General features: G+C 41.0%; 1 protein-coding gene across 1 annotated transcript; it reads left to right on the plus strand.

The window, feature by feature from the left end:
- Positions 1–1,000: 1,000 nt before the first annotated feature.
- pkib (protein kinase (cAMP-dependent, catalytic) inhibitor beta) lies at positions 1,001–24,918 on the plus strand. The gene is made up of 3 exons (XM_034600466.1): positions 1,001–1,259; positions 21,279–21,430; positions 23,025–24,918. The coding sequence occupies exons 2-3, from the start codon at positions 21,289–21,291 to the stop codon at positions 23,105–23,107; spliced, it is 225 nt and encodes a 74-aa protein (XP_034456357.1). The 5' UTR covers positions 1,001–1,259; positions 21,279–21,288; the 3' UTR covers positions 23,108–24,918.
- The last annotated feature ends 516 nt before the right edge of the window (positions 24,919–25,434 follow it).

Genomic DNA, 25,434 nt, shown 5'->3' on the forward strand with positions numbered 1-25,434 from the left:
GTCCATGTCAGCAGGGGACTGGTCCATTCTGAGGACATGCCCAAGGCACTGTATCCATTGATGTGTGATCTCTGGCCCCACACTCTGGCTCTTTAGTCTTCTTGTAAAGTTCTCTTTAGGTAAGAGGCAATGTTCTTCTCCTTGTTACTACGCGTCAGCATTCTGAGCCATAAGGGAGAACAGAGAATCACGGAATAAGCGCATATTAAGCATATATCACATTTGAAGTACATAGTTTTTTGCAAATGGTATGTTCATGATGAAAGCTTCAAATCTGACAGAAAATCCATCAGTGGAATTATCTTAACTTTTGGGCCCACAGAGATGAATACATTACTTTGAACTTTGTCAAGGTTATTTATTTTTAAATCCATATATTATGTAGCTTTAGGTCTGGGTCAAATATTTTCATGATTATCAGGTTTAAATGCCTTTTTGTTGTAATTGCGATCTATGGTACAATTAGTAGAATCTTTTATATAGTCTATTGATATGTAGTTTATGATTATATATTAATGCAACTAGTGTATAATTGGTTTATGTTACTGCAATGTCCCACTCATCATAATTAGAATCATATTTCTTCCTCACCTGCACTGTCGTCATTTATTTTTGAAATCCATATATAATGTAGCTATATGTGTGACTAAATTATTTTGTATTATTTACATGTAGGCTGTGTTTGATTGTTTCCTTTTCTTTTTACTGTAATTGAAGTATAATTATAAAATCTGTTCTAAATTGTTGTAATTTATGAATATATATTAATGCAACTTGGGTGTAATATGTCTATGTTGGGTTTTCTCTCCATATCCTAACACCAATGGTTTTCTGCAATGTGCCACTTTTCCTTGTGGACAGAATTCAAGTCGTATTTCTCCCTCTCCTCTCCATTATTCTTTCTCCAGATCTGCTCTGCTTTTACTTTGAAGACCATGTCCCCTCTTCCGGTATCCTCCGGCCTAACACCGTGCGCACTGACGCTCCTCCCCGTCGCTTGGAGCGGGGCGCGCTGCGCAGCGCTCGGCTGTTGGTGTTTCTGTCGGCGCCGCTCCGTCCACTGTGCCGCGGGTCCGGCGCGTCAGCGGTGATGAAGCCGTGTAATGTAACGTGTCGCAGCGCACGGACTCCCTAACACGCTGCGCTTTCTCTTTTCCTCCTCCTCCTCCGCTGAACATGGTGTCTGCTGGCTAGTTCCAACTCCGGACTGCTCGTGTGGTTTTTTATCCCCCCTCGGCGAAGCGCACTGAGATCATTCGGTGAGTGGTTGCGCACATACACTCGGTCACCTGTTCTGCTCCACAGGTAGGACACCAGACTGCTGCTGCTGCTGCTGCTGCTGCCTCCTCCAACATCCAACTCACACAGGCGCTGGAGGAGCTGCTGCAGGTTACAGGAGAATATAGACAGACTCAGTGAGACATGCTGGGGCCATGATCACTGCACAGAGGATAAACACAGAAACTAATCCAAACAACAACAGGAGCTGAAACAACGAATGATGTGATCCACACTAGTCACGTCAGCAAGCTCCTTAATACTGAGCAATATTCTAAAGCGACGGTACAGTTCACTTTCCACCTGTCAGCTCCCAGTGCTGAGGGTGCATCAGCTGGATCGGTTTATCTAAAGGTGCATAAACTGTGACCTTCAGACTGGCACCGGGATGTGGTGAAATTGTTAAGATGTTGGCAATGAATCCGCCAGCATTACACATTTAAATGTTCAAGGAAAACCAGTAACACCAGCAGAAAAGCAAAAGGTTTCCGTTACACTTGAACAGAATGCATTTATATTGAAAGTAAGTTCACATAATGTCAGTTTCTGAGGGCCAAAGCTAAGGGCCATTTTGTTCCTGTGTGCAGTCAATTGCTGTGTTGCTAAAAGTAGGGATGATTGACCACTTATAGGCCACAGTGAGAAGCTAAATATCTAAAACTTCCTTTAAAAAATCTCATAACCCTTAATGCTTAAACTATTTGTGAAATCATGAAAAGCAGTCTCACATTTAAGAAACTGGAGCAAAAGTATATATATTTTTTCCCGTTTTAACAAACGAAGGAAATATATACTTCATTTTAGTTGTTGAAATATAAATTCCAAATGTCATTTCACACAATTTGTCACCAAAACTGTTGTGAGTCACCACTGAACATCTAAAATAGTCATCAGATCTGCTATCATTATGATTTGGTTGGTTTGGTTTGGTTTTTCTTTGGTTCAGTCAGAAAAACACCTTAGTTTGTGTCGAAGAAATGCACTTTAGTTTGTGTGTGTGTGTGTGTGTGTGTGTGTGTGTGTGTGTGTGTGTGTTTTAGCCCTTACATTGTCCTTATCCTTGAGAGAGCATCTAATCACATTTAAGTGCTGTTCCATGTGTGTGCAGGTGAATGTGAGGCTGGAAATGTTCTCAAAGAGAAGCACAGATTTTAATATTTGCTTCAGCTCCCGCACTTGTATGTTTTCACTCTGTGTTAATTACTCGTGCAGTAGGTGGTATTTGAAAATCCGTCTCATTTCTTCGGCACAGCTGCTGTGGTGTTCCTGTTATCGCCTGTCAGTCAGACCGTGTGGGTAAAATACTGGGCCTTGAATTTTCTTTGAATTCTTCTTGTTGCTGATGAGTTTGTATCTGGCCGTCTGGGCTGTGCTCGCTCGCACTGCTCATGTTAACCTTCAAATGCTTATTTTGTCTAGATGAAAGCATCACTTGAAAAACAGTTGGAAACAGTAAATGTAAAAGCATTAAATAAATGAATAGTTTCAAGTATTAATTGTACGTTGCTTCGATGTACAATACCAAGATTTAATGTTATGAATATAAATATATTGTGTATTACCTTTAAGCTTCAGTAAAAGATATTTTTTTGTCTCTGTCGTTTTAAGTAGAGTAGACACAACACTGACCCAATGTGACGAACGTTGCCTGTTCATTCATTCAGCACACATGTTGTGACTTTAATGTTCATTTGAAGCCATGCTCCTGGCCACCTGAAGATTACTAGTCCTTCATTCAACTTTCCTTTGATCCTGTTTTTTGTCTCAGCCAACCACTGTCTGGCTCTTTGGCTGCTGAGTGCTCCAGTATAGCTGCTGTCACGCCGGAGAAAGAAATCTGTAACACATACCAACATCTAGCTCTTGTCTTCAGGGAATAAGTGTACAGTTGAGGTTCATTACTGGGTCACATGACTACTGAGTCATGGGTATTGAACGGCTCCAGCCTCAATTGGCATTCTCAACTTTTCCAATGCGATGCTATGACACTATCTCAAGGTTAGGGCCGTGTGGTTCATAAACAGCCAGGATCTTTCTTTGTTTGCTACAATGCAAGATGAAACATCGTTAAGACAGTGAGGTGATGGAGCTTCTCCTGATTCGAGGGGGAAGAGGAAATAAGTTGGCAGGTTACAGGCACTGTGTGGGAAACTCAAGATGCTGAGTGAAAGAGACAAGAGGTACTGAAGTAAAAGGTAAAAAATGTAAACTTGGTAACATTGAGCCAAGCCTCCATGTTGATATCAAGTGTTTATGAACCCAATTTTCAGGCACATTTATGATGTTGAATGTGACACCAGAAAGAAAAAAAAGAGGCAATAATGGAAATTTATTAATTTGCCTTTTTTAGCAGGTTCCTATATGAAACTGCATATATGTTCTAAATGTGGTGTATAAAGGAAATATGTTTACAAGCTTCTAACATTCACTTTTTGCCATTTGGTGCTAAAGGAAACTTATTAGACCTTGGTTACAGAAACAGCAGTGTGCTGCAGCGGGAAAAGTGGCTGCATGAGAGCGGGGAGAGGGAACCTTACGGCTCATTTATGCTCAATGTTTGATACATAGTTTCTGAAAGCTTACAAATCCATGTATTTAACAGAGACATACCAATGAAAATTCCTGGGGACAGTGCAGCTGATGCGCAAGCAAGACAAATATAGGACTCGAGGAAGAAATTTCAACCATGACGGAAGTTTTTGAGGAAGGACTTGTTGGTTACTTCGCCCCCAGGTACATAGACAAATAGGCTGCTCGCTTTTTGCTTCTTTCTTACATTATCACAACGTCCTCCACCGTCGCCAAGTTTGTTGTTGTCAGAAACTCTCGAGACTGCAGTGCCCTCTACTGAATGTATTGCTTAACAACCATGCCGACGTAAAGGATGCTTGGAAGTATGTGGGCAGTGATGTTTACATCATGTGGACGTGTCTCTTTTCCTTTGTAAAGGCAGCATAAATGAGCCTTAATGGTAAATAATTCAGGTTGGAAAAGCAAATTTCATAGATCCTAAGGGAACTGCTGATCATTTTCTGTTGTGGGATTACTTTTTAAAATGACAAATAATAACTTGATTTATTGACGATGAAAAGTTTTTTGTTAATAAAGCTTTAAGTTAATCTACAATAAAACATAAATGTATTGTAAGAGATTTAGATGAACTGGGCCCTGAGATTAGCAATAACCAAATAAAGATGGTGAAAACTATTTTATGGAGCAGTGTGGGAGCAGCAGCGTTATATTCTGGGCAATACAGTCAGATCATGTCACTCTTAAACTTCCTTAGTTAATATTTAGTCGTGGGAAGTGACGGTACCTTGCTCACACTGTCGTCGCTGCTCTGTTGTGTCACCACTGGGTGAATTATCTGGCTTCCTATCATCTGTTCTCCCTACACATCCTGCTCTTTCTTGGAAACAAGGCCTCATGTCACCGTGTGTTAACACAGATGAAAGCAGACAGATGACATGGCACCGCGTGCCCTCCACCCAGCCATTCTGATTCTGGAGTCCCAGAGGTGCCAGACGTGTATGGCTGCTCAATCCTCTATTGCTAACGTCCTGAGCAACTAAAGTGAGCTTTATCTTTAGATTTTACAGGGAACAAAGGGTGCTTTTGTAATCAGTAAACAGGTAACTGCTTTACCAATAAAATCTGCTTAATCTCCAGTGGCCCCAACACTACTGAGCAGTTTATCTTCATCCCTTATCTAACTCATTGAAGAGCCATGACGGACAGATGAACAAGGTGTATTCAAGCTGAGTTCAATCAGTGTGATTGACTGATATTTATGAGCTGAATCCAAAGAGTTTTGTGTTGGTATTTAAATACAAAACACATATCATGCATATCACATCGCATATCTTACATCAATATCAATGAAATGTTATGGAATTACACAAAAATCCTGAACTGAACTAAACTAATGTCTCTGATGTCAGATTTGAAATATATGCACGAGAGACATAAGAACCAGTCATTTGCATGAATTTGACCTGAAACTGTACCATCTGTGTTTTTTTTAACCCAAAATATCCAATATTCTATTCGTACAGATGTTAGCTGTAAGCTGGCAATTTGTGCAAATCTGTCACTCGAGTTACGCAGATGCATCTTTCAGTTCATCCACCAGGTCTTTGCACTGACTTTCTTCTCACTGACTTTGATCCACCTTCGGTCTAAACACAGCTTTCGATAGACAAACATGCAATTTGAAAACATCACATCATTGTTTTGTGAAGCAAAATGGCACATCAAAGATTGTCAAGCACATAAAGCAAATAGGATGGCGCTTTATTCAAATCATTGATTGGTCTTGTTAAGCATATCCCTTCTGTTGAGGAATTTTTGACCATCCTCACACATTACTGTATATGCTACTATATATTATGTATATTGTATATTACACTATATCTGTACAGGAGAATAGTGCCTGTCTAACTCCACAGATACTCCCTTCTCTCTCTAAGCAGTACTGCTGCCTGAGTTCTCCTTTCACCAGCTTCCAGAAAACCTCCATACCACCTTCTACAGGTCATGGATCAAGAAGGCAAAAAGCCAGACAAAAGATCTGCACACTGTCCTAATAGCTTACACTAAATTCAATTTGACAGAGTGTGTCAACACACAACTAACCTGTCCAACCTACAGAGCCAAAATAGTGACGGACAAATTGCCAAAAACACGGATATCTGCTTGAAAGAGACTTAGGCTGTTTAAGCCAACTTAACAGAGGCAGCCAATTTAAAGTAGTGTATTTTTAACTGCTCTACCAACTTCTAATTAACCCTATTTCGTAATGATGCAGGCGATTGGATGTGTTTTTCCACTACTGATTGCTAACAACCCCTCCAAAATAAAACAAAATGGGTGACATTCATTCTGATCATCAGGCCTCTACTGCTCCTACTGCTCCTATTGTATTTCAGTGGGGTTCTTGTTATACCAGCTTGTGTTCACACAACATTCAGCATTTGAGAAGTTTGGCTTGTTTTGAAATTAGGTATTTGTGGAAACTCAGTACAGTTGCTGTAAATTGTTGAGATGAAAAGTGGGCACATGTTTTGGTTCTTTTTTTCATCAGCTGTAAAATTGCTAATTAAGGAAAGAAAAGTATTCTGCATATTTTAAACGTGTCTCTGCAGCAATATAAGCGACAGCCAAGGGTTGACAGTCACATTTCTACCACCCGGCGACCAAATTCAATTGCCATTGATTGGGGGCTTTGCCCCTTTGAGGATGAAAACAGTAACTTGCCTGGATAAATGCTCGTCATCCATTATTCCTCTGTATTGACCGGTGACCTATAAAGAGTTTAGTCTGCTCTGGGGCATCTGTAAAGCTCATTGCCCTTTACTGTCACCCATGGCTGGCTGCCATTTGGCTATGGCTACTTATGTCATGAAACGCGTCAGTCAATTGTTTGCCCATCTGGGTGTGGGAGACATATCAGATGCCAGACATGTTGTGCAGAGATGTAGAGGACAGAGGATGGTAATAGGAACAGAGTGGAACTGCTTCCCCTCAGACGCTGTGTGCGACTTTTCTGACCTCAACTTCTCCATGCCCATTTTCCCTGCAGCCCAGCCCGAAGGGGGGGGCAGCATAACTCAATAGACTTCCCCCAGCATGCCTCCACCTGGCTCTATGGGAAAGGACTGGTTCGTCAATGTCATCTCTACTGCTGCCAGCCTGTCCATGCTGATTAGATGGGAAGGGATACAGTATAGGTGAGATGGGAGGGTTCCTCTTCAGAGACAAAGGCTTTATTGTAATTCCCAAGGCGTCCATTCAGTCCACAGATCAGTGACCTTTTCAGTGTATTACCCCACACAATAGCATCAGCTGCCTCCTTTTACCCCTTAATTACTGCATGGAATTTCATCTGCCCTAGAAACAGGCACGGCATCTCAAAACCGTTCAGACATCGTCCATCTGAAGAGCTCATTCGGCTGATTGGCGAGTGGGGTGGCAGTGAGAGGGTGAGAGGTGCAAAAGCAGTTTGAATCCCTTTTTGATGGCACTTCTCTGAAGCTGCACCGGACAAATTTACACATTGGCGTCCTCAAATTGTTTTGTTTTTTATTACCTCCTCAAAGGAGTGAAGTTGTCACAGGTTTTTTGTCTGTTAGTAAGTAGAAGTTCACAAAAACTACTGGACAGATAACCATTAAACTTGGTGGACGGATGTGGTATTGGTCATGGAAGAGCTGATAAAATCTTGGTGCAGATCTGTATTAGGGGTGGATCAATTTCTTTCCCCCCCCTTTTTTAACATGGCAAGAAAGGGCATTGGCCTTGGCAGAGTTATGCGCTCTCTGAGTGCTGTTCTTGTTGGACGTAAATTTGATCTGATTGATAGAAACACTTCTCTAAATGATTGGTAATGTAAGTACAGAGCTTGTTGCCAACACATTCGACATGACAACTTTACAAGATGATAATAGGTGCAATGTTTTAAGCTTGTTCTACTGCCATGTAATCCCCAACAACAATTAATGCATCTTTTAATGCACTTTGCATGATGGTCATACAACGATGGATGAAATGAATAAAGCAGAATATTCGCAGAAAAATCCACTGTGAAAAAGTGATATATTTCAAGAAGGTTTTATCTTGGATGTTAGGAATTGGTGATAAACCACTTTTTTCTCACATCTTTTGATTGACAAAACAAGAAAGTAATTGGCCGATGAATCCAAAGTGAAAGTAACTGATAGCTGCAGCCGTATTTAGAATCAATTCATAGATGGACAGAAGATCTGATGTTGGTGAGTTTAGTTTCCTTTGTTTGTTGCATTTTACCTCTGTCACAGTGTGGACATAAAGATTCAGTCTCCTTGTGGTTGGAAAAGAGACTTCATATGACACTAGAATGTTTTAGGGCAACATCGCAGGTGGCCCTCTTCTTTTTCCTACAATGGATCCAACTGAGGTGGCTATGGCATCTGATCAGGGTCATCACCCTGTTGAGATATTTTTGGGAGCTAAGTGAAAATAGAGGAAAAGGATGTCACTCCTCTGTTGAGTTTGGACTTTTTGGATGGAGAGAAAAGTGGAAGTCCAGAGGGATCTTTCTAACTGGTGGAGATGAAATCGTCTTCTCTTGCCGCTTTAATCACAAACAAGAACTTGACACTTGATGTAGTGTGGCATTGTGTGTGTTGGCTTTGCAGAATTCTTTTTGTACTGTTAGTGTTTGTGTGTATTTCCGTCGATGCCCCATTTACCAGGCTTGTTGTCAGAGAGTGCCAGAGGCCCGTGGGTGGTAGCCAGCGTGCAGGAGCAGCACGTGCAGCCCCAGCCACCCTGGCTGCATCGCTGTTGACATGATGGTCTAGTTAGGAGAGTGCCCGGGGTGGAGAACGGCCTCGGTTACACTCCTCAAAACAACAAGCTTTGTGTTGAAATATTGATGTGAAGGCAGCACACTGTCCTCCTGGTGTCACATATGTATTGGACACGTGTGACGCATCAGTAGATTTATTCTCTTGACCTTACTGCTGCTACGGGTGCAGCTGATTTATGGCTTATGAAGGCCGATACTACAAATTATTAATTAAATACCTGCTCAAAGAGCTAGTCATACAACAAATAAATGATTTATCAAAAGGTTTCTGAAAAAAAGTTTTTTCTCCATTTGCAGCTTCTCCACTGTGAAGATTCGGGCTAAATTCTGTATCTTTTTGTTTTGGGCTGATGGTCAGTTAGGCGAAATTAACACTTTGAAGATGTCACCTTGGCCACTGGGGATATCTGATGGGCGTTTTTTTCCAAACAATAGCAGATAATTGTCAGATGAATTGGTTATTAAAATGATTATTACTTATAGTCCAAGGGACGACTGGTACACAGGACTCAGTGGTTGACTTCTGTCGCATTTCTCGGAGGCACCAGCCAATCAAATCATGTTTAAACAAACACTCAATCGCAGCCGCTAGCCAATCAAATCACATCAATGTGACCGTGGAAGCAGAGGCAGCTGGTGAACCTTTTGTCTGTTCATCTGGTTGTGGATTTTATTTTCCATGTACTGTACTTCTCTTGAGCATTGTATTGATAGCTAGCATTGCACGTTAGCATGATAGCCGGCTATACTGTGTGTCCCAAAACTGTGATTGCGTGGCATGGCACCAAGCGTCAGGCACTTATTTTTGCTATAATTTATAAGCAGGTATATGGATGTTGATTGGTGATGCACATCAGATAATAATTTCCTTATGAAGGCTAAGCCACAATGAATGAGTCCTTTTAAACTCTACCTCACATTTTTTGCATGATGAAACCAAAGTATCACCGTGTATGTCTTAGGTTGACAACTCATTATGTTAAGTGCAGTAAGCTCTCCAAACAAGTGTCATAAATCCTTCTAAAACCAAAGATGGACAGACCTTGAAAGTCAGGCCAAAATACCAGTGTTATTTAAAACACACAATCTGGGGTGCACATAAGCAGTGAAGATGCTCTGATGCTGATGACAGGGAAGTTCCTGCTGTCACCTTCCTCCCCTGAGGAATAGCATTTCATCTGAACAGAACAATAACATGAAAAGAAAGAGAAGCAGATAGCAATCGACATTCACCTCAATATATGTTGAAGGAAAAAAAATGTGGCCATTGCTTCTTATTTAAATAGGCTTCTGCAGAAATCATGGAACACATGCAACCGTTCAAAAGCTACGATCGAACCAAACGGGGGAACGTGGGAAACTGAGGCCACATCCATAATACACTGTACTACTAAAACGATCTCTGCAAAATCGAGTGTTTATTCACCATCGATACTAACAGGTCTGAAAACACATGTCACATGACCACTCGTACACAGGGCATGTGCGTGTTCACGGGAATCAGATTTCCTAAATATTAGCGTGTGTTCGACACATGACAGCAGTTGTAAAATATAAAATTTCACTTCACAACAGTTAAGTGCTAAGACAACACGTTCAGCAACGCTTGTAATTGATTATCCATGTTGCCTTCTACACTGCTAGCCGAGGCTAATGCCAGTTGTTCGTGGATGCAGCCTGAGACATAGAACCTGTTGTTACTTTCACCCAGTCTAAACAGACTCACAGTAGGGTTACAACATCAACAGCAACAGTGGTGTCACGTGTGCGCCCACCAAAAATAGGACGTTCTTGTTGGGTAAGAACAATGTAATTTTCTCATGTTTGACCGCTCTAATGGATGGAAGTGGAGTGCCACTTGTGTGGGGTCAGTATTTGTATTAATCAGTGCTGAATTAGAACTGGAGGCCTCTGTCAGCGCTGCCTGCCAGCCATTCTTTACAGCTCTCTGTCAAATGTGCTAATTGTTTTAAATAGCTGGGTGCTCTGTTGTTGTGATTGACCCTTTTGGAAAGCTGCTCAAACTGTCTGATATTTGGCAGTGGGGAGACCACTTTGTCAGCCTAATTTAGTATAAATGGCTTGTTGTTATTGAACATGCAGTTGATTACAGAAAGGGCAGTTTGCTTATGGATGCTATTTGAAGGACTGCTCTTTGGACCAATATAGTGTTGGAAACAGTTGAGCTGTATAAATTATAGCATCTGAGTGCTTAACTTCCTTTCTGGTGTCGTAGGAGGTTCCTGAGACCAATAACAATGATTATGTTCAGCAGATTGAGTCTCTAAAATGTTTCTGAAATGTGTTGGTTTACATTGTTAAACAATAAAACAAATAGAAGCTAAGAACTGAACTTTCTTTAAACCTTCTAAACCTGTCATACTTTCCAATATAGCATGTCCCACGTTTAGTTTGCAGCGATGTGGCAAATTTAACACTCAACATTTTCATATTACTATTGTCAAAAGTAGGGCTCTTGTTTGTAGCAATGGTTTAAGTGTATCCACTGTAGCTAGCTAATTAATGCTAATTCCGTAAGCCTAATTCTGTGCTTAGCGTGTTCACAACCACAACAAATCCTCAGCAGGATTCAGGCGATGGTGGTGCAGCAGGATGTAAAGTATTAATTACGCTGTGGTGAGTACATGATTTAGTTTACAGCACGTCCTGAGGTTCTCCGGAGTTCAGAGCATGTCTGAAAGCAGCTATAGAAGACGCAACGGAGATGTCAACGTGGAAAGACAAGATTCGAGATCTTTTTGACCATGAGGGCCAACAGCATTTTCTAACATGACATAACCTCCCCGAACAAATGTTTTCTATGTTAGCATTATGGTAATAATGTTAACATGTGACACGTTCCTTGGCTTTGGAATTAACACAGTTAGCGAGGCATGCTAACATTTGCAGCTGATATTAGAGCAAAGTCCCTGTTACACTTCAGCTGTTGTGCTTTTGTTTTTGGAAAGGTTGAATATGGACACCCTACAAACTTCTGCCATAGTGATCTGCCTGAAAGTTTTCCCTGTAGTTTACAGTTGCTGCATAACGATTGGACAGTTGCTGCTTGGATGAAGGGTTTTTGCAAAAAATCAACTGAATGATCCCCCCAGAATTCAGTTATTATTTGGATGGAAAACCTTTGCAGCAGAATTCCAACCACCACAGGTCACATCAGTCAGATTCTTTGTGAAAAGGTTGATATTAACAGACGGAATTTTGATAAAATCCTTTCATTTTCAAGACATTTCAGCTTGTACTGTACACGCACAGAGCTGTCTCACTAGACAAGATTTCCCTCAAGCCCCCCACCACACCCCACCCAGCAAATTATCTACAAAGTGGAAGCCTTGCGCTGGTTTGTTTTTGTCTGCGTGAACTGGCTCCTGAAACATGAAAGCAAGGCAGCCATAGTGAGAAAAAGATCTGCGCGGATCAGCGGAGAAGGCAGGAAGATCTGCCCGGGATGTTTGTGAGATCTGAGGGGACGCTGTGATCACGCCGTCTCATTAGATCAGTCTCACCTCTCAGCTTTTCTCTCTCGCTCAATTCTGCTGCTGCTGCTCAGGAGGAAAAACACGGCCCTTTCAAAAATATCAAGCGCTGATGTCAGAGCTGTGCTTCACCTTCCATGTTTTTGTGCATTGCCCTCCTGTGCACCTGTTAATGTGAATATGATGGGTGAAGCCTGTTTAATTTCTCTCTAACTCTTTCGCAGATGTTTATTTTTTTACATATACCGTGATAGTATTGCCCCTGCATACATCTCATCTCATGCATTTTCTATTCTTCTATTTAATACATTTTCACATCCCACATGCTCTACCGTTTCTATTGTGTTCCTGTAAAATAGCATCGCAGCGAAGGCTCCAGCAACTTCATGTTAAGCTCAAATCAAGATGTCAGCATTACATCATTTTGTCCATGAGCAGAAAAAAACCAAAGCAGCTTAAAGATAGTCTGTGTCTTCTCCGGCTCCCCTCCTCCACTATACAGCTGCCTTCATAACAATGGTGCGGTTTCCATGGCAGCTAGAGCACGTTAAGCTTTAGGATAACAGTGAAAAAAGTGGGGAGAAGGACAGGGAATAATCACAGGGTATGAGCGACTAAAAATAGCAAGGGACTTAATCCCAGGCATTATTTATTCATCCAAAACTTCTCGTGTCTGCGCCGACTGTGTAAACATAATTTCTTCTGCAGTGACTTGTCAGGCGGGCAGACAGTTTTCTGACCTAAACCCCCATAGTCTTCCTCTGTCTGACTAATACTATAGGAGCGGGGAGGGATACAGTGGCAGCACTAAGACTACACGCACTGGATGGACGCATAGGGTTTGGATTTGCTGTGGCGAGGCTGTCTGGTGAGGAATATATTATCATTCCTTGTTATTAGTGAAAGCATGAGTGTAATTAACGAGACAGATGAACAGAGTGAAATGATCACTATAAAGAGAAGTTGTAATTAAAACGATGTCACAAATCACCAGATAATGTGATGATGCTTGATTGAATCACTGCCGGTTCATGTGTTACATGCAATGATTTGTATTGTATATATATATATATATATATAGTGAAGCTGTGGTCTGTGCAGTGACTGTGGCTGCCTCCCTGTGTGTTGAGACTGATGAGAAGCAGAATAGAGGTCAGCCTCAGGCAGCGGCAGGACCAGGCTGCTTGGCTCAGAGAACTGATCGCTGTCATTGTCTCCTGTTTGGAGAGAAGTCATCTTCAGTGGATTTGTCTTTTTAAATAACAGTGCCAGTTTTTGGTATGATATTTTACTTAAGAATATAGGAAAACACAGTGAATGATTTGCACCATACTGAATTGCATAGCATCATATTTCTTTGCATCATAGTGCGTTAAATATCTGTGATGGCCAAAACACAAAAGCTGCTTCTATTGCAAGGATCACACAAAACAATGAGAAGAAGTCCAAAGTTCCAAAGTGTACTTGCCCAACAAGGAAGGCCTGCTTTCTGTTAAACCATGGGTACGTGAAACCGGCTGTGTTGTGAATGTTATTGTTCACATTCTTGCTTCGGTACTATGCAGGATTCCAGTAGAGGCCACACCTTAAGAACTCAGACTAAAGATTGTAGATCACTCTGCTCCGTGATCTTTGAGTTAGACCAATCTTTCTATCACTTCTGGGTTTGTGTGCAGTAATCATAAACAGAGACGGCGACACTCGAGAAAATTTCAGTTTGGCTAATGTTAAGATTAAGACAGAAAAAGGGATGATCACGCTTTCATAGTTGTTACGTCAGATCCCTAAATCACAAACGTTGGGAAAACTCCACATTTACTTTTCTTCTTCTACCAATGCAGCTCTGCCATTTATGTTGCTCATGATGTGCCCAATGACCCTGTCAGGGACTCGCTACTGCCCCTACCTTTATGTTGGTATTGCATCTTGTGTATGCCTCGCATTAATTTCTGAGGTAAAGACACAGGGTATGCGAGACAGCCATGGTGCTTATGCGTAGTTAAAGGCAAGTATTTCTCACCTTTGTCAATGAACAAAAACTAACATGGCACAAACCAAGTATCGTTGGAAGAGTTGGAAGAAGTGGCTCAGGAGGTAAAGCAGGTCATACACTAACCAGAAGGTCGGTTGGTTCCATCTCCCCTGACGGCTGTGCTGGTAGTGTATGAATGTATGTGTGAATGGGTTACATCACACAACTGTACTGTAAAGTGCTTTGAGTTGTCACCAAGACTAGCAAAGCACTGTATAAATACAGACCATAAGGAACCAGTTGGCTAGGTCGTACAGAAGAACAGACAATCTGGCAAACAGGAAGTGAATCACAGGGGGTATAAATACAAGAATGTCAGATCTTGATGATTTGGGATAATTGAAAACAGGTGAACAGAAAAACTGGCAGAAAACTGAACATTAACACGAAATTAACGCATTAATCGCAGAGGCCTCAGTGATGCAGTTGATCATCCTGACAAGCAGGAGGGAGTTCATGTGGTCACATTTACTTAAGAGACACATTCGTATGCTTTAGGAAAAGAAAAGTTAGAAAATGAACCTTGAGGGAAGAATATTTTATGCAGATGTGTTCCCAAGGTTAAGAATGAACTTCCATTGTCAGATTTTTTCATTTAACTGTTGTATGCTTTTTTCCATGGTTACCGGTTCCTTAAAGCAGGACAACCAAGGCTCTTTGGTTTCCCTGCCCAAAAGCAACTCCAGAGCTTGTTCAATTTTGAAATTTGGAGTCTGAAAATTGGAAGAATAAATAATACATGCATGGAATGGATATTTTCAGTATTTCACAGACATAGCTCTTGTTAGTGATGAACGAATATTGCACAGGCTGATAGAGATGAGATTAAAGACGTATGTTGAGCAGAATGTCAGATTTATGATCTCATACAGTTTCAGTCAGAGCCCGGGATTGTGACTTCCACTGCTGTTTTCAAGGAACTGCGGTCTTTGTCTTTGTAAAAAAAGTAATTTTTGACACACGAGAATCAGACATTAGAGTTTTCCTGACCCATTTTGAGAGCGGTTTTCCCGACGCTTTGTCCTGGTTTAATGAAAAACACATTACGGTTTCCAAGTGTTTGCAATCACTCGAGGAGATGAGAATGAATAAAACATGCCACATTTCTTCTGACATAACTACTGACTGTAATGGACATGACATTTTCAAACATCGTTGTTTCGACATTATTGTTCAGCAGGTGCATCCTTAAAAGCTTCTTTTATGCTACTTAACGGTTCAACACTTGTCAAAAACAGAGTTTTGATAGGACTAAGCAATAAGTCAAAAAAATTATATCGAGATAGAAATTTCACATCAGTATATATCAATAATTATATCGATATCTAATTACTTTTATTGATAATTGATTAATTGTGGTGTATAAAAGGTTTTATAAAGTCTTAAATTTAACAGGTTGAAATGAACAGAAACCCTTCTGGGGTATATCAGTTATGTGTTATACCTCCTCACTATGCTTGAACAATGCATTTAGCATTATATCGATATATATTGGACTTTTGTTATTATGCTATTGATGAAAATGTTGCTGCAGTAATTACTGATATTGCTTTATTGCCCAGCCCTATGAGTTTTGATTCTGTTCCCATGTTCTGATGTAGGTTTTCCAAGCCTGAAACCAGTGAGCTGACCAGTATGTTCTGTTAAGATACCAGCATGTGTTTTTTGTTCAACTCAGTCTCATAATTGAGCAAAAACTAAATATTATAGCAGCTCCAAACACATCAAATTACCTCATGTATTTAAAAAAAAAAGGGTATTTTATAGTGTCAAATTCAATGAGAGCTATTAAAGACTGCAGTATCCTCACCTTCACCGGGCATTTTAGCATCTTTGGGGTCATTGCTGTGGTATTGTTGACAATAGAGAAGGCTCTGATAAGCCATGTGTAATACCTGCCCAGACACAGCAGTTGTAGCTGGTGGATGCAGTGGTGCATTTAGCTGTTAAAGAGCCAGATATCATTGTCAACAGTGGGTGGACACAGAAGGAGAGGTTAACGAGAGTGGATGCTGGACTTCCATTCATCAGCTGGACACAAACATGTACCCAGATGATTTACTATGTTTGCTTCATGTCATGCTGCAGGTGAAAATAGGAAACCGCTTGCTAACTGCGTAGCCGAGGACTGATAATGTGTCAGTGTTGTACTGGTTCAAACAAAAGTATAAATAAATTGATTTGTTACACTGAATCTTCTTAGGCAATGAACCAATACATCTTTGGCGCATTTTTGCCAAATTTACAATATATATCAGCAAAGTTAGAATGACCACCATCAAACCAGTTCTAAAATTGGAAATTTACTTGAATATATGTTGGTGCATTAGTTTTTAGCACTGAATTGAAGAGAGGATCTTAGAGGCGAATTCATAGTTTCCGTGTTCGCCAGTCCGCTGGAGTTTGATATGGTCTTCGCGATGTAAATGTCTTCATCCACTAGGGCTGTCAGTTCCTCCAAAAATCAAGTTCAAACGTATTTGACATTACACACTTTTTGTCCGAATATATTCAAAACCCCACCCCGCGCAAGCTTGAACACATGACGTTCAGCGTTTCCCACAGAATTAATTACATTTATAGGGGTGACGGGGTGCACACGCATGAAGGTCACTCTCACACACAACAGATACCGCTACACAGACTAAAGTGTGAATGAGAGAAAGTGAGAGAAACGGCTATGTGGATGTCCGAAAATGTGTTACTGTGCTAACTGTACGCGTCGACTGCGCATTCTCCAGGTACAACCACTCTACCTCCTGAAATGTGGGATCAGATGCGCATGTGAGGAACACCAAACCAACACAGAGCCTCGTTTTAGTATGAATGGCCTGGTGGGCATGTGCGACTGGAATATAGAAAGTATGTGTAACCTTTAACAGTGAAAGGTCTCCAGTCATGTTCTACAAGGTCTGCAGCTTTTGACTGAACCATGGGACTATTTATTTGCCAGGTTCTTGAGAAAATGCTGGTTTTGACATTTTCTACACAACAGAAGAAGCATTATGTCTGCTTTTTGGTTGCCAAGTTATCGAGCCCTCAGCATCGCTTTTTGTTTTTCCCTCGCCGTCTTTCTGTTGCTCTGTCCGTGGTGCTGAAAACCTCCATTCACTGTCAGTGACGAGCTGTCTAGCTCAGGGTCGCTGTATTTCCATTTAGAATAGCTGGCAATCTCTTGAAAAGCCAGCGAAGCTTCTCGTGAATAGAGCCGCTCTCGTTGGTGTTGAGAGCACTGTGCCGTTTGATTGGAGACAATATCCTGTGCTGTTGTGGTCAGAATTACCCTTCAACACTGAATGTGAGGGGCTGCTTGAGTTCAGTGATTCAACATGTCTGCTCCGTTAAACACTCGGAAGACGGGTGAAAGGGCTTTTTTTTCATTTGCACACGTCCAACTGGCAAAATATCAGAGGATAATTTTAGCTGCATGATTATTTACACAATAGCCCTGCAAGACAGAGGATGTTTCAAGTTCATGCAGTATAATTTGCTGCAAAATTATAGAGGTCGCTCTGCTTAGAAATAGCCCAGGTAGCAATTTGCAGCATTAATGAGCTCTTATTTAATTGCAGACCTATCACATGTTTGAAAGAAAACAGGAAGATGGCCTTTTTGTATTTATTTGTAGTCAGCATCTCTGCAACATCTCTGTAAACAACCCTTGACCTCTTGGCAGTCCTTCCATCAAAAGACTTTCTATAACCCGACCTTGTTGCGTAACACACCTGCAGCTTGTTCCTGTGTGTGACTGACCCGGCACGGACATCTTTGGAACTAGGTCAATTTTCTTGACAAGATAATCCCATCTAAACTGTTGTTGGGTAAGCAGCTAAAATAAAACTGTTCAGATGACGGGTCACTGCCGGTTCAATGGTTCTTGCAACGGCTTAATGAAAGTTACCAACCAGATGTTCTAATTAGGACAAGACTATTGGTGGTTTTCTAGGGCCGTTATTGACACTGATGTCTCTGGATTGAAACCACTGAAAGCTGGTCTTTTACACTGATGTTAAGTCGTTAATATTTACTTTGAAAATCTCTAATCTGCTGCCACTGCAGGTTATCCATGCGGACTAAAACCCTGAAGCTGTTGAGGAAAATCCTCTCACAACAAACTGGAAGCCGTCACATCAGCAGTGAGTGATTTTTGGCCAGTATGTGGTATTAAATAAAAAGGTAAATATAGAGCTGACACTATAGCAAGTGAATATATCAACCAGTCCAGTTTTAATTATCCAGATTAACAGTAAAATCCCATCTTTTCTTTGATAATCAGCTGTTCAGCTTGACAAAGCCTGTCACACAGCTGAAGCAGGAAGAAGAGACCAGAGTGTTTTCTGTTTCTGCTGCTTCAAAGCTGTTTGAACTGTGGCCTCTAATCCATGACAAAGAGCAGCTCTGACATGTGAGGCCTGTGGAAAACTATGGTCTGGATTCTTTGGATGCAGACAGTACAAACGCCATTTCCCATTTCCTCTGAATATCCTCAGCAAATATCCTGAGGAGGTCCTGGACTTCATCGTCGGCTCATCTCTTGTAAGGTCTCTTAATGTCGATACAAGAGAACAATATTTATAAAGCTGTTCACACAGCTACAGGTGCTAACAATCATGGCTGAAGTAAAATGCTGTCCAGCCTTGGTCCCTATAGTGGAAAGGGAGTTCCTGCAAATGTTCCCAGTTCTGGGTGAAGGTTCCTGGGGTGGAAACAAACTTCAGAATGCTGTATCTGTCCCCGAGGACATTGAGGCCATGTCCTTAGTATTTCTACTGGAACTTACGGTGTAAGGCAGCAGGGACTTTACATTATCCTATTAAGAACACAATCATCATGTCTTGATACTGTCTTACTGTCTGTTTGAAACAAGAGGACCTGAAATCAATGTACGAGGGTGGGGGACACTAGTTGCTACGTCTAGCTGATGCTAAGCTAAGAAAATGTTGTTCTCTTTGCTAACAAAACCCTCTAACCTGGTGCATCATTAAAATATTTATGTTTACATTAAGAATTTAATCCAAAGCAGTTACATCAATGGACTTTTTATGTAACATTACCAACAAGTGTTTATATAATTTAGTGCAGAGAGTGTTGTGCAGATGCTCTGCGTCCTGTCAACAACCCTGAATGGGTAAAGGAAACCCATTTATGAAACACACACACATATATATATATAAACACATATGTTATAAAAAACAACTTGAGAATTTAAATCAAATCACCAGGCAGCCAGTGTAAACAAAACACATCTTATTGTACATGTGGAGAATTGGATCATAACTTCATCACAAATATCTTTGGGGTTTGTTTATTTGGATCAGATGTTTTTGTGAATCCAGGTGATGTGCCAATAAATGGTTTCGGAGATTTGTGGCATTTCCACAGTATTTCAAAATAAATCAATCTCAGGATTTCATAAATCAATATTTGGCTCATTCAAATGAAGATGAATTGGAATCATATTTTTATCTATAATTAATATCTTAATGTTAACAAATGTCAAATACAGACAACTATACATCCATCCGTTATATATATCCACTATACCGCCGGGTCGCAGGGTGGGAGATGGTGAGGGGTTATCTGAATCAGGTACCTTCTTGCTGTGATGCGACAGCAACACAACAATTTATATAAACTTATAATTTATATAAATTAAATATCAATTAATCTAACTAATTAAAATAAACAATTAGCTATAAAACGTACCCATATACCTAAGTGTATATACAAAGACTGGCTATGGTCCTGGTTATATTATTGTGAGGGTGTTCAATAGGGCAGCAGAGTAAAAAAATGTACATCAATAAATCATTAGTGCATTAATTATTTGTATCTCACTCTATGTTTATCCTGTTCAGTCTGTGTGTGTGTGTGTGTGTGTGTCATTTTTGTAATTGCAAGCAGCACAATTAAATTGATGATAAATTTGGTTCAAAATGCGGCCCCTTTTCAAATTAAAACAGGCAGATACTGTTATTTCACTGAACTGACATTGTCCTACTCTAACCAATCACTCCTGCCTCTGTGTGCCGAGTCACTGGTTTCACTGTCAACATGCAATTGTGTCAAAGTGCTGAAGGACATTATGCTTGTGGTATTATTGTGAGAAATGGACCGCAGTGAATGACTGTGGCTCATATGAGCTCCATGTCTGAGCTACAATAGCGCTTGAGGCTAACAGATGGCCAACCTGTGGCCATTTTACTGGAGATCTACATTGCGTGCATTGTCAGGTTTGTGTATGCACGTGTGTGTGCATGTGTGTGTGTGTGTTGGGTTTTTGAGCTGCATTAACTCAGATGTCATTCCTTTGTTGTGAGAGGGCGATGGGAGATGGGATTTTGCTCCACAGAATGGCCTGGTTATTTAAAGCAAAGCAACACAACGAAAGAGGGAGACTGGGAAGAGCATGTGAGATAGTGAAAGAATGGATTCAAGTCATATGTTTACCTGCCAGTGGTGCTTTTTCTGTATTGTTGCCATGGCAACACCGGCTCACTCTTTGTGTGTGTGTCTGTGTGTGTGTAACTCAGCCGGTCACCAGCGTTGCCATGAGCCCAGACAGACACATCCTCCGCTTCAGTGATAAATCTCTTATTTGACGTTCAAATTCTGTTTTCTGAGATTCGTCCAGATAAAGACATCAGTGCTGCTGTCAGCCTCTGTATCACTGATACTGAGATCAATCATTCAATCCAAACTAATCACATTAAAATTAGCGTGGTAAACATCAGTGTGGAGGAAAGAAATGGGCTAACCAGATCATTTAAAATGTACTTGAAGCATGGTGTATGGTTACTTTCTACACAGGGGTTTCTCCACAGTACATGCAAACACCACCGAAGTAAATAAGACACTAAATCCTGTGTTATTCATATCAGTCATTTCTGCATCAAGCTAACATTCACATGTTTATAGTGATTAAAATAAGAGACTGAACCGTTATTTGTCTCATTGTACGATATATCAATAATAATGCACATTCTCAATATTAAACAAATTTCTTGTACCAATTTTGTTGCAAGCTCCTTTGCCCTTATTTGATGAATTCCAAAAGTTGGAGAGCACTATTTTCAACGGCATAAAATATTAACACTGTACACTCTTTTGTCTTTCTATCATACAGGTGTCCTGAGATGACGGAAGTAGAGCCGGTGTTGGACTTTGCCTCCTCGGGACGCTCGGGGAGGAGAAACGCGCTGCCTGACATCCTGGGCTCTCCAGCAGGCGTAAACCCTGGAGACCTGCCTCTTAAACTAGCTGAGATGTCCCTCGAAGGTAAAGTTGACTATTTGTACTTTTTGTACATTTTAGTATTAAGCACAAGACAAAGTAAAACTGGGATTAGGTTGTAAATTTATTTTGTTGTTTAGTTTTCCTGATTTTTTCAGTCGTCTCCTCAAAGTTGTTTGCATCTGAGGACCTGAGTATGTAAAAGGCTGCCTGTCAAGAATTTAGCTCTGACTTTTAACACGCCATATCTCATTAGTGGGATGCCATTTTTTTTCACAGTTTCAGTTTTTCAGATATAACAAACACGAAGAATAGCACCTGATCTCCGCAGCAGATTGAAGACATTAGCGCCTGCCTGCTGTGGCACAGCGCTGCTTCAGGTCGTCCTGTATGTGTCTCTGTCTGAGTCTGACTCCTCACTCCTCTGACCTGCGCTCACTTTCCACTTAGTTATTAGGACACGTAGAGGACTGATGTTCACTTTATGTATGTTTGATTCTCTAGAGTCTAGAGTTTATGAGACACATGTTTAAACCTGCTACACAACGTGTAACGTTATGTGACGTGCACAGTCCGGACATCAGGGTTAAGACGCAACGCAGTGTTTTATGTTTTATCTTCATTGTTGCAGCAAAATGGTCCAAAATCTCAAAACTGACCAGTACATAAAAGTGTCCTGCATTAAACAGTATCTGCATTATTTTAATTGTAGGCTCCTCATCTAATAACGATTAATTTTACTTGTTTGTTGTATGTTGATAGATCTTTATCAATACATGACACAGACCGCCCTCCCTCAAATGTGAATGGAGGGAATTGTAGGTACTGAAACTATGTCCTTGTCACCAGTTATTGTGTGTGTGGGTTATTCTAAATACAGTATTTACTAGAGACTTTAGTAGCATAGAAAACATGCACATTGTGGCATAGTTACCTTTGTTGTTGCCTGTCCTTGTGATAAACCTAGTGAATACTAAAGAAGACCATTGTCTCTGTGTGAACTGATGAGTATTTAACAATTGTATGATTGTGAGGGTATTAAAATAAATTGGTAAGTAAGTCAGAGCTGTGAAAATTTCTCATAGATATCAGTCCCCGAAATGAATGATTCCCTGGAAAAATGGTTAAAACGTTAAAAAAACATTTTCCATCTCACAATATTGAATAAAATGAATAAATTACTAGATCTGCTCCCTGATCCGGATCTGCACCAAAATGTAATGGTCGGTTTCCTGACCCATAATGCATCCTTCTACCAAGTTTCACACTATACTTTGTTTGCATCTGGTCATCGAACTACTAACTTCTGTGATGGTTCAACCAGTTGTAGATTTGTCATTCGGGAGTCATCCTCACGAGTTTGAAAGTAATTCCTATTTTTTAACATCTTGCTATTATAGTCAAAACTCACAAGCCAGTCACAATAGATTCATTGCTCAATAACTAGCAATATTTGCCATGTTTATTAACACAATAGAAGCTGTAAAATGACTCAACCAAAAAATGTCAACAGCTGGTGATGTAATAACCATGAAGTCATTGGTATTGATCAACCAAAGCTTTAGAAAGTTCATTTGCCCTTGAAAATAACAGCAACATACTGTATTTGTTATCGTCTCTTGTGGGCTTTTGTGTGCAGATGGTCCGGGAGGGGCCCAGTCGCCCACGGCGGAGGAGCCTCCAGCGCCGCCGGAGGGCTCAGAGGGGAAAGAGGGATCGTAGAGACTAGTTTATTTACCTCCCTGGAGACCTGCAGAGATCACCTGAGGGACGGGATGAGGAGTGAGATGGAGGGGAGTGACCTGCGGGCGAAGGCTTGACGATCTGTGTAGAGTCAGTCTGTCTGCAGAGCAGCTGAGCCACGGAGGGAGAGCGACGGACCGACTCCCCAATGACTGAGGCCAGGAGCCAGGGACTCATTGGGACCATCTGAACACAGTCAGACGTTACCTAGTTATGAACCACTGAGTTTGTTTTTGTGTGTGTGTGTGTGTGTAAGTCATACACCCACTGTTGACACTAAACTGAGAATCACAAGGACCGTGACAGATTGTTCACTACTATTTTTGTATGATTCAATTAAAACTAAAGAAAAAGGAATTCCTAAGTCAAACTAGAAGATGTACGATTTCCTGCTGATTTGTGTTTTGTCGTGATGTGTGTCATATTATGCTGACAGGAAGGGGTTTGACAGCAGCCTGCTCTGCCTCAGACCTTTTCAAGATGCAAATAGTAGATTTGAGAAAACTGGGAACTCCCGCTCTCTTATGCTTTTACACTAAGTGTGTATTATCCACAAAACATTTTCGAATCAGAGGTCGTTGTAGAGTTTATCTGCATTGTAAATGTACAGTTTCTAACCCCTCCTACCCAGACTGTTTTGAACCGAGCAACAACGACCTGAGATTTGATTCTTTTTGTAGGTGTCCATGTGGTGCAAGGTGATAATATGAAATAGCATATCTTGAGACATTCCTGTAGAGAATAGTTTCCCACTGCCAACAAGGTACACACTGTTTCATTATTGTACCGAAAAAAGTCTGCGATGTCCTTTTAAGCTGCTTTTTAAAGTCTCTTCATTTTCCAAACCTCTGAAAATGTGTCTAGCGGCAGTTAATAGCCAAGAACGTTGTGTTCTTTCTCTGTGAAGTACCAATATTAACTCTTCTGGGCTACTGATATTTCCTCAGTTTTAATAGGGGGTATCACTGCGTAAAATGTAAAAGAAGAAAAAAAAAAACTTTTGTAACATTCTGCAAACCTGCACTTGCAGATCCTACAATCTCGTCAGGAGAAGCGCTCAGTTTTTGCGTAAACTTCTGCAGGGCTTTTATTTTTTGTCTGCGTGAGGCTCCACACGTGCTTCACATGGTGTCAACAGCATATGCCCGCTGCCTGGGCACGGGAGCGAGCATCAAGCAACACCACCGCAATGTGTTTCGAGCGCTGAAAACGGCAGCACACTTGCCTTCTGCCTCACCGGACTGTGTTCACACTCATCAACACATGAGCTGAGCTGTGAACAAGGACGCAAGACGGAGAGAGCGCGGAAAAACTCAGCGAGGGGCCACAGTTTGTCAGCCATCGACCCTCTGCTGCTGCTACTGCTGTATATATACCGTGTCGTAGTAGAATCCCTGTGTCATACATGCTACCTGTATGATAACCAGACTTTATTCACATACTGTACCCGCAACGAAACGATGTTCTGTAACTGTTTGTATTTGAGGATTTCCTGCCGATGGCTGTGTCTTTATGTGGATGTGTTTCACAAATGCAACAAATGCAACAGCCTGGTGTGCTGCTGCTGTCTGGCCCGTTTTAGATGCTGTTCACTACTAAAGCTGACGAGAATGTGTCCGTGGTCTGTCTCAATACCATCAACAATTTTTGATGATGAATCAGAGGTGTAACTTCGCAGTGTCCTGATCTCCACCTGGTGCGTTTATTTTACTTAGCTGGACTGAATCCCTTTGTGTTGATTCTATCTGCTGGTGAAAATTGCCATATTAAACCCAAATGATTTACATATACAACTGTTTGATGAATGTTTTATTTCTGGTCTCCTGGTGCTTTGCCTATGGCGTCTTGTTGGAAATACGATCAATATTTAAATGATAACTTTATAATATAGTATCAGTGTTAAGCTGTAATAGACTGTATATATAAAGATGGACGACATTTCGCCACTTCCTCCCACGATCCAGAAATGAAGCTGTTCTGGATAAGAATGCCGCCATCTTGCACATTTGAAGCCACAGCCTGTGCAGTAGTGATCAGGAAATGGAGCCACAGTATCGAGGTCCTGTCGATACACAAGCTTGACCAATCACGAGTCAATCTTAGCTGTCAATCATGATATTTCACCCCGTTTTAACACTTGAAGATACAACAGTGTGATAAGAACTACCTGAAATGACAGAAACCATCTTGGAGAGGGAGGCTGTCAAGACGCCCTTTTGTAGAGCATTCATGTTGTCCATCTTTGTTTACAGTCTGGTACAGACTGAAACAGCTCAAGTGTTGGATGGATTGCCATCAAATAATGA

Source organism: Hippoglossus hippoglossus, chromosome 11, assembly GCF_009819705.1.
Source record: "Hippoglossus hippoglossus isolate fHipHip1 chromosome 11, fHipHip1.pri, whole genome shotgun sequence".
NCBI classification, from domain to species: Eukaryota; Metazoa; Chordata; class Actinopteri; order Pleuronectiformes; family Pleuronectidae; genus Hippoglossus; species Hippoglossus hippoglossus.